This window comes from Erpetoichthys calabaricus, chromosome 2, assembly GCF_900747795.2.
Source record: "Erpetoichthys calabaricus chromosome 2, fErpCal1.3, whole genome shotgun sequence".
Taxonomy (NCBI): Eukaryota; Metazoa; Chordata; class Cladistia; order Polypteriformes; family Polypteridae; genus Erpetoichthys; species Erpetoichthys calabaricus.
The window spans coordinates 177299962-177311483 of NC_041395.2; the positions used below are offsets into that span (position 1 = coordinate 177299962).

Below are 11522 nucleotides of genomic sequence, written 5' to 3' on the forward strand. Positions count from 1 at the left end.
TTAACTCAATCAACCTCAATTCCCCATGCAACCGACTCCTCCATCATGGCACCATCTTCTGAGTCAGTCACCCCACTGCCACCTGAATCCATCACCACACTGTCTGCGTCACAGTTCACCACAACCTCACCTGAGTCTGAATCCTCCATCCCAACTTTATCGGAATCTACTTCCAATACCCAAGGAATTGATTTCCCCATTGCCACCGCTCCTTTGTCTACATCCATATCCACTCCTCTAACACATGAATCCAACACCACTTTCACATCGTCCACATCAGAAGCTAACCAGCAAACATTCGAAAATACAATCTTCCCGTCCACATCACGGTCCATTGCCAACTCACCTCATATTGAAACCAACAGCCCAACTTTGTCTCAAACCACATCCACTTCCCAGCTAAGTGAATCCACCACCTCCTCTACACTTTCGATATTCACAAACATTCCTCAAACAACTGAATTCACTACCACCTCGCTTTTCATTGAGCACACATCCTCCTCCTCCACATCTGAATCCACCATCACCCCATTGTTTCCTCTCTCCACAACCTCTCCCGAAGCAACAGAATCTACCATCAATAACCCATTAATCGAATTAACGAGAACTCCATCGCTTTTTGAATCCACATCCATATCCCAGGGAAATGACACCAACGCAAACACCCTGATGCTGAACAACTCCAGCAACACATCCCAATCAACTGAATCCACCATGACACCACAAGCCACCGAATTATCTGGCCCAACTTTGTTAGAAAGCACATCCACTTTCCAAAGAACTAAAGTCACCACCCCGCGTCCATTGTCGGAAAGTACAACCACTTCACCTTTAATGGAATTTACTACCAATCTCAAATCTTCTGAGCTGACTGTCAGCCCAACTTTATTTGAGTCAACATCCCTTTCCCAAATGACTACAACTACCACTTCATCCCCAGGACATGAATCCACCATCTCCCCTCTTTTGTCTGAATCTACAACCAATCCACAAGCAACAGAATCCGTTACCATGTCTCAGGTAACCAACTTAGTTCTGACAGCTACGTCTAAAGCCAATATCATCACACAGAAATATGAACCGCCCACTACCTCTTCATTCTCTAAAACTGCAACTGCTCCCCAAGAAACAGAATTTGCCACCAGTCTCAAATCAACTGAAATGACCATCACCCCAATTTTGTCTGAATCCACAAACACTCTACAAAAAACTGAATTCCAAAGCAGCTTCACCTTGTCTGATTCCAGCACAACCCCATATTTTTCTGAATCTACAACTCTGTCCAAGGGTACTGAATCCTCCTCCACTCACCTATCAACCAACGTAACCACCACCCCTACTTTGATCGAAACTACATCAACTCCCCAAGAAACTGAATCCACAACCAATCCTCTGTCCACAACCAGTGCCACATTCCAGGCAATACAATATACTACCAACACTCAAGACACTCAAGTAATCACCACCAATCCTTTATCTAAATCTCAAAATACTGTCCAAGTAACTCAATCAACCTCAATTCCCCATGCAACCGACTCCTCCATCATGGCACCATCTTCTGAGTCAGTCACCCCACTGCCACCTGAATCCATCACCACACTGTCTGCGTCACAGTTCACCACAACCTCACCTGAGTCTGAATCCTCCATCCCAACTTTATCGGAATCTACTTCCAATACCCAAGGAATTGATTTCCCCATTGCCACCGCTCCTTTGTCTACATCCATATCCACTCTTGTAACAAATGAATCCAACACCACTTTCACATCGTCCACATCAAAAGCTAACCAGCAAACATTCGAAAATACAATCTTCCCGTCCACATCACGGTCCATTGCCAACTCACCTCATATTGAAACCAACAGCCAAACCTTGTCTCAAACCACATCCACTACCCAGGTAAGTGAATCCACCACCACAACACCACTGGTAACATTTGGAGCAATTCCTCAAACATCTGAATCCATTACCACCTCGCTTTTGTTTGAGCCCACATCCTCCTTCCCCACATCTGAATCCACCATCACCCCATTGTTTCCTCTCTCCACAACCTCTCCGGAAGCAACAGAATCTACCATCAATAACCCATTAATCGAATTAACGAGAACTCCATCGCTTTTTGAATCCACATCCATATCCCAGGGAAATGACACCAACACAAACACCCTGATGCTGAACAACTCCAGCAACACATCCCAATCAACTGAATCCACCATGACACCACAAGCCACCGAATTATCTGGCCCAACTTTGTTAGAAACCACATCCACTTTCCAAAGAACTAAATTCACCACCCCGCGTCCATTGTCGGAAAGTACAACCACTTCACCTTTAATGGAATTTACTACCAATCTCAAATCTTCTGAGCTGACTGTCAGCCCAACTTTATTTGAGTCAACATCCCTTTCCCAAATGACTACAGCTACCACTTCATTCCCAGCACATGAATCCACCATCTCCCCTCTTTTGTCTGAATCTACAACCAATCCACAAGCAGCACAATCCGTTACCATGTCTCAGGTAACCAACTTAGTTCTGACAGCTACGTCTAAAGCCAATATCATCACAAAGAAATATGAACCGCCCACTACCTCTTCATTCTCTAAAACTGCAACTGCTCCCCAAGAAACAGAATTTGCCACCAGTCTCAAATCAACTGAAATGACCATCACCCCAATTTTGTCTGAATCCACAAACACTCTACAAAAAACCGAATTCCAAAGCAGCTTCACCTTGTCTGATTCCAGCACAACCCCATATTTTTCTGAATCTACAACTCTGTCCAAGGGTACTGAATCCTCCTCCACTCACCTATCAACCAACGTAACCACCACCCCTACTTTGATTGAAACTACATCAACTCCCCAAGAAACTGAATCCACAACCAATCCTCTGTCCACAACCAGTGCCACATTCCAGGCAATAAAATATACTACCAACACTCAAGACACTCAAGTAATCACCACCAATCCTTTATCTAAATCTCAAAATACTGTCCAAGTAACTCAATCAACCTCAATTCTCCATGCAACGGAATCCTCCATCATGGCACCATCTTCTGAGTCAGTCACCCCACTGCCACCTGAATCCATCACCACACTGTCTGCGTCACAGTTCACCACAACCTCACCTGAGTCTGAATCCTCAATCCCAACTTTATCGGAATCTACTTCCAATACCCAAGGAATTGATTTCCCCATTGCCACCGCTCCTTTGTCTACATCCATATCCACTCCTGTAACAAATGAATCCAACACCACTTTCACATCGTCCACATCAAAAGCTAACCAGCAAACATTCGAAAATACAATCTTCCCGTCCACATCACGGTCCATTGCCAACTCACCTCATATTGAAACCAACAGCCCAACTTTGTCTCAAACCACATCCACTACCCAGGTAAGTGAATCCACCACCACAACACCACTGGTAACATTTGGAGCAATTCTTCAAACATCTGAATTCACTACCACCTTGCTTTTGTTTGAGCCCACATCCTCCTTCCCCACATCTGAATCCACCATCAGCCCATTGTTTCCTCTCTCCACAACCTCTCCCGAAACAACAGAATCTACCATCAGTAACCCATTAATCGAATTAACGACAACTCCATTGCTTTTTGAATCCACATCCATATCCCAGGGAAATGACACCAACACAAACACCCTGATGCAGAACAACTCCAGCAATACACCCCAATCAACTGACTCCACCACGACACCACAAGCCACCGAATTATCTAGCCCAACTTTGTTAGAAACCTCGTCCACTTTCCAAAGAACTAAATTCACCTCCCCGCGTCCATTGTCGGAAAGTACAACCACTTCACCGGTAACGGAATTTACTACAAATCTCAAATCTTCTGAGCTGACTGTCAGCCCAACTTTATTTGAGTCAACATCCCTTTCCCAAATGACTACAGCTACCACTTCATCCCCAGCACATGAATCCACCATCTCCCCTCTTTTGTCTGAATCTACAACCAATCCACAAGCAGCAGAATCCGTTACCATGTCTCAGGTAACCAACTTAGTTCTGACAGCTACGTCTAAAGCCAATATCATCACACAGAAATATGAACCGCCCACTACCTCTTCATTCTCTAAAACTGCAACTGCTCCCCAGGAAACAGAATTTGCCACCAGTCTCAAATCAACTGAAATGACCATCACCCCAATTTTGTCTGAATCCACAAACACTCTACAAAAAACCGAATTCCAAAGCAGCTTCACCTTGTCTGATTCCAGCACAACCCCATATTTTTCTGAATCTACAACTCTGTCCAAGGGTACTGAATCCTCCTCCACTCACCTATCAACCAACGTAACCACCACCCCTACTTTGATCGAAACTACATCAACTCCCCAAGAAACTGAATTCACAACCAACCCTCTGTCCACAACCAGTGCCACATTCCATGCAATACAATATACTACCAACACTCAAGACACTCAAGTAATCACCACCAATCCTTTATCTAAATCTCAAAATACTGTCCAAGTAACTCAATCAACCTCAATTCCCCATTCAACCAAATCCTCCATCATGGCACCATCTTCTGAGTCAGTCACCCCACTGCCACCTGAATCCATCACCACACTGTCTGCGTCACAGTTCACCACAACCTCACCTGAGTCTGAATCCTCCATCCCAACTTTATCGGAATCTACTTCCAATACCCAAGGAATTGATTTCCCCATTGCCACCGCTCCTTTGTCTACATCCATATCCACTCCTGTAACAATTGAATCCAACACCACTTTCACATCGTCCACATCAAAAGCTAACCAGCAAACATTCGAAAATACAATCTTCCCGTCCACATCACGGTCCTTTGCCAACTCACCTCTTACTGAATCCATCACCCCACCTTTGTCTCAAACCACATCCACTTCCCAGCTAAGTGAATCCACCACCTCCTCTACATTTTCGATATTCACAAACATTCCTCAAACAACTGAATTCACTACCACCTCGCTTTTCATTGAGCACACATCCTCCTCCTCCACATCTGAATCCACCATCACCCCATTGTTTCCTCTCTCCACAACCTCTCCCGAAGCAACAGAATCTACCATCAATAACCCATTAATCGAATTAACGAGAACTCCATCGCTTTTTGAATCCACATCCATATCCCAGGGAAATGACACCAACACAAACACCCTGATGCTGAACAACTCCAGCAACACATCCCAATCAACTGAATCCACCATGACACCACAAGCCACCGAATTATCTGGCCCAACTTTGTTAGAAACCACATCCACTTTCCAAAGAACTAAATTCACCACCCCGCGTCCATTGTCGGAAAGTACAACCACTTCACCTTTAATGGAATTTACTACCAATCTCAAATCTTCTGAGCTGACTGTCAGCCCAACTTTATTTGAGTCAACATCCCTTTCCCAAATGACTACAACTACCACTTCATCCCCAGGACATGAATCCACCATCTCCCCTCTTTTCTCTGAATCTACAACCAATCCACAAGCAACAGAATCCGTTACCATGTCTCAGGTAACCAACTTTATTCTGACAGCTACGTCTAAAGCCAATATCATCACACAGAAATATGAACCGCCCACTACCTTTTCATTCTCTAAAATTGCAACTTCTCCCCAAGAAACAGAATTTGCCACCAGTCTCAAATCAACTGAAATGACCATCATCCCAATTTTGTCTGAATCCACAAACACTCTACAAAAAACTGAATTCCAAAGCAGCTTCACCTTGTCTGATTCCAGCACAACCCAATATTTTTCTGAATCTACAACTCTGTCCAAGGGTACTGAATCTTCCTCCACTCACCTATCAACCAACGTAACCACCACCCCTACTTTGATCGAAACTACATCAACTCCCCAAGAAACTGAATCCACAACCAATCCTCTGTCCACAACCAGTGCCACATTCCAGGCAATACAATATACTACCAACACTCAAGACACTCAAGTAATCACCACCAATCCTTTATCTAAATCTCTAAATACTGTCCAAGTAACTCAATCAACCTCAATTCCCCATTCAACCGAATCCTCCATCATGGCACCATCTTCTGAGTCAGTCACCCCACTGCCACCTGAATCCATCAGCACACTGTCTGCGTCACAGTTCACCACAACCTCACCTGAGTCTGAATCCTCCATCCCAACTTTATCGGAATCTTCTTCCAATACCCAAGGAATTGATTTTCCCATTGCCACCGCTCCTTTGTCTACATCCATATCCACTCCTGTAACAAATGAATCCAACACCACTTGCACATCGTCCACATCAAAAGCTAACCAGCAAACATTCGAAAATACAATCTTCCCGTCCACATCACGGTCATTTGCCAACTCACCTCTTACTGAATCCATCACCCCACCTTTGTCTCAAACCACATCCACTTCCCAGCTAAGTGAATCCACCACCTCCTCTACACTTTCGATATTCACAAACATTCCTCAAACAACTGAATTCACTACCACCTCGCTTTTCATTGAGCACACATCCTCCTCCTCCACATCTGAATCCACCATCACCCCATTGTTTCCTCTCTCCACAACCTCTTCCGAAACAACAGAATCTACCATCAGTAACCCATTAATCGAATTAACGACAACTCCACTGCTTTTTGAATCCACATCCATATATCAGGGAAATGACACCAACACAAACACCCTGATGCTGAACAACTCCAGCAATACACCCCAATCAACTGAATCCACCACGACACCACAAGCCACCGAATTATCTGGCCCAACTTTGTTAGAAACCTCGTCCACTTTCCAAAGAACTAAATTCACCTCCCTGCGTCCATTGTCGGAAAGTACAACCACTTCACCGGTAACGGAATTTACTACCAATCTCAAATCTTCTGAGCTGACTGTCCGCCCAACTTTATTTGAGTCAACATCCCTTTCCCAAATGACTACAGCTACCACTTCATCCCCAGCACATGAATCCACCATCTCCCCTCTTTTGTCTGAATCTACAACCAATCCACAAGCAGCAGAATCCGTTACCATGTCTCAGGTAACCAACATAGTTCTGACAGCTACGTCTAAAGCCAATATCATCACACAGAAATATGAACCGCCCACTACCTCTTCATTCTCTAAAACTGCAACTGCTCCCCAAGAAACAGAATTTGCCACCAGTCTCAAATCAACTGAAATGACCATCACCCCAATTTTGTCTGAATCCACAAACACTCTACAAAAAACCGAATTCCAAAGCAGCTTCACCTTGTCTGATTCCAGCACAACCCCATATTTTTCTGAATCTACAACTCTGTCCAAGGGTACTGAATCCTCCTCCACTCACCTATCAACCAACGTAACCACCACCCCTACTTTGATCGAAACTACATCAACTCCCCAAGAAACTGAATTCACAACCAACCCTCTGTCCACAACCAGTGCCACATTCCATGCAATACAATATACTACCAACACTCAAGACACTCAAGTAATCACCACCAATCCTTTATCTAAATCTCAAAATACTGTCCAAGTAACTCAATCAACCTCAATTCCCCATTCAACCGAATCCTCCATCATGGCACCATCTTCTGAGTCAGTCACCCCACTGCCACCTGAATCCATCACCACACTGTCTGCGTCACAGTTCACCACAACCTCACCTGAGTCTGAATCCTCCATCCCAACTTTATCGGAATCTACTTCCAATACCCAAGGAATTGATTTCCCCATTGCCACCGCTCCTTTGTCTACATCCATATCCACTCCTGTAACAAATGAATCCAACACCACTTTCACATCGTCCACATCAAAAGCTAACCAGCAAACATTCGAAAATACAATCTTCCCGTCCACATCACGGTCCTTTGCCAACTCACCTCTTACTGAATCCATCACCCCACCTTTGTCTCAAACCACATCCACTTCCCAGCTAAGTGAATCCACCACCTCCTCTACACTTTCGATATTCACAAACATTCCTCAAACAACTGAATTCACTACCACCTCGCTTTTCATTGAGCACACATCCTCCTCCTCCACATCTGAATCCACCATCACCCCATTGTTTCCTCTCTACACAACCTCTCCCGAAGCAACAGAATCTGCCATCAATAACCCATTAATCGAATTAACGACCACTCCATCGCTTTTTGAATCCACATCCATATCCGAGGGAAATGACACCAACACAAACACCCTGATGCTGAACAACTCCAGCAATACATCCCAATCAACTGAATCCACCATGACACCACAAGCCACCAAATTTTCTGGCCCAACTTTGTTAGAAGCCACATCCACTTTCCAAAGAACTAAATTCACCACCCTGCGTCCATTGTCGGAAAGTACAACCACTTCACCTTTAATGGAATTTACTACCAATCTCAAATCTTCTGAGCTGACTGTCAGCCCAACTTTATTTGAGTCAACATCCCTTTCCCAAATGACTACAACTACCACTTCATCCCCAGGACATGAATCCACCATCTCCCCTCTTTTGTCTGAATCTACAACCAATCCACAAGCAACAGAATCCGTTACCATGTCTCAGGTAACCAACTTAGTTCTGACAGCTACGTCTAAAGCCAATATCATCACACAGAAATATGAACCGCCCACTACCTCTTCATTCTCTAAAACTGCAACTGCTCCCCAAGAAACAGAATTTGCCACCAGTCTCAAATCAACTGAAATGACCATCACCCCAATTTTGTCTGAATCCACAAACACTCTACAAAAAACTGAATTCCAAAGCAGCTTCACCTTGTCTGATTCCAGCACAACCCAATATTTTTCTGAATCTACAACTCTGTCCAAGGGTACTGAATCTTCCTCCACTCACCTATCAACCAACGTAACCACCACCCCTACTTTGATCGAAACTACATCAACTCCCCAAGAAACTGAATCCACAACCAATCCTCTGTCCACAACCAGTGCCACATTCCAGGCAATAAAATATACTACCAACACTCAAGACACTCAAGTAATCACCACCAATCCTTTATCTAAATCTCAAAATACTGTCCAAGTAACTCAATCAACCTCAATTCCCCATGCAACCGAATCCTCCATCATGGCACCATCTTCTGAGTCAGTCACCCCACTGCCACCTGAATCCATCACCACACTGTCTGCGTCACAGTTCACCACAACCTCACCTGAGTCTGAATCCTCCATCCCAACTTTATCGGAATCTACTTCCAATACCCAAGGAATTGATTTCCCCATTGCCACCGCTCCTTTGTCTACATCCATATCCACTCCTCTAACACATGAATCCAACACCACTTTCACATCGTCCACATCAAAAGCTAACCAGCAAACATTCGAAAATACAATCTTCCCGTCCACATCACGGTCCATTGCCAACTCACCTCATATTGAAACCAACAGCCCAACTTTGTCTCAAACCACATCCACTACCCAGGTAAGTGAATCCACCACCACAACACCACTGGTAACATTTGGAGCAATTCTTCAAACATCTGAATTCACTACCACCTTGCTTTTGTTTGAGCCCACATCCTCCTTCCCCACATCTGAATCCACCATCACCTCTTTGTTTTCTCACTCTAGAATCTCTCCCAAAACAACAGAATCTACTACTACTTCACTACAAATCGAATTGACGCCAACTCCATTATTGTCTGAAGGTACGTCCATTTCTCAAGGAAGTGCATCTCCCACTGCCACTGCTCCTTTGTCTACATCCATATCATTTGAAAGAACAATCATCTCTTCCACATTACAGTCCATTACCACCTCACCTGTGTATACATCTTTTTCCATCACCCTACCTTTTTCAGAATCCATATTCACTACTCAAGTAAGTGAATCCACCACCACCTCTTCACTGTCAACATCCATAACCACACCTCATCCAACTGAATCTACTACATCCTCTCTTTCGTTTGATCCCATGTCCATCTTCGCTGCATCTGTGTTGTTTCAATCCACAACTTCTCTCCAAACAACACAGTCCAATACCATTTCCCCACTAATTGAGTTGACCAACACCCCAACTTTCTTTGAATCCACCTCCATTTCCCATGGAACTGATTCCACATCAACTACCCCTTTTTTGTACAGGTCCACCATTTCTCCCAAAGTAACTGAGTCCACTACCATTCTCCAGCCCACTGAGGTAACTGGTCCTACTTTGTTTGAATCCATATCCACTTCTCAAAGAGTTAAATCCACTACTACACCTCCATTTTCTGAAAGTACATCTGCTCAACAAGCAACAGTGCTTACCACCAATCTCAATATTCCTTTGACCATCACTATTCCTTTTTCTAAATCTATAAATTCTCTCCAAGTAACTGAATCCATTACAACTCCCCAAGCAACTAAATCCTCATTCACAGCACCTTCATCTGAGTCCACAGCCCCACATGCATCTGAATATACAACAACCATCCTTCCTTTTTCAGAATATTCTAGCCCTCTTTTTTCTGAATCAATTACCACCCTTCCCTTGTCTGATGATATTATTACCTTTCCATTGTCTCAATTCACAAACATTCTGCAAACACCAGATATTTCCACCGATTCCCATTCATCCGAATTTACCATCAACCCAACACTAACCCAATCCATTTCCACTACCCAAGGAACTGAATCCTCCACCGTGCTCTTGTCTGAATTCACCACCACCACCCCTTTCTTTGCTGACTCTACAACCACTCTTCAGACAACACAATCCTTCAGCTCCTCCCAAGCCACCAACTTAACCCCCACCCCTACTTTGTTCAAAGCCATTTCTGCTCCCCAAACACCTAAACCCACAACCTCTCTTACTTTGTCCAAATCCAGCTCCACACCCCAGGGACCTGAATATGCTACCAGTAACCAGTCAACTGAATTGACCACCACTGCTTCTTTGTCTAAATCTCCAACCACTCTCCAAGCAACTGGATTCACATTTCCCAATGCAACTGAATCACCCATCATGTCACCTTTATCTGAGTCCACCCCCACACCTGTATCTGAATCCACCACCAGCCCTCCTTTATTTGAAGCAACCATCACCCATGTTTCTGAATTCAGCACCCCTTCATTGTCGCAATCCACAACCTCTCCCCAAACAACAGATTCTTCCACCACTCACTCATCAATTGAATTGACCATCAATCCAACTTTGTCTGAATCCACATCTACTCTCCTTTCATTGAAAACCACTTTTGCTTCCCAAGCAAATGAAGCCACCACCTCCCTACCTTCCTCTGACTCCTCCGCCCTTCCTTTATCTAAATACACTACCACACCTCCTTTGTCTGAATCTACAACCTCTTCCCAATCAAAAGAATCCTTCATCACCTTTCCTTCGTTTGCATCCTCATCCACCAAAAAATCATTTGAACTGAACTCCATTCATCCTGTATCTGAATCTGCCACCATCCCTCCATTGTCTCAATTCACAATCACTCCCAAAAAAACAGAAACTACCACAATTCCCCAGTCAACTGAATTGACTGTCACCCCACCTTTGTTTGAATCCACATCCACTATTCAGAGAACTGATTCCATCCCGCGTGTATCTGATTCTAC

The 11522-nt window shown here is 44.2% G+C and overlaps 1 protein-coding gene across 1 annotated transcript; it reads left to right on the forward strand.

Annotated features, from left to right (window-relative positions):
• Positions 1-714: 714 nt before the first annotated feature.
• On the forward strand, positions 715-11441 carry LOC127526640 (serine-rich adhesin for platelets-like). Its single transcript, XM_051922571.1, has 5 exons — positions 715-1846; positions 4847-5520; positions 7021-7973; positions 9474-11300; positions 11414-11441. The coding sequence occupies exons 1-5, from the start codon at positions 715-717 to the stop codon at positions 11439-11441; spliced, it is 4614 nt and encodes a 1537-aa protein (XP_051778531.1).
• Positions 11442-11522: the final 81 nt, after the last annotated feature.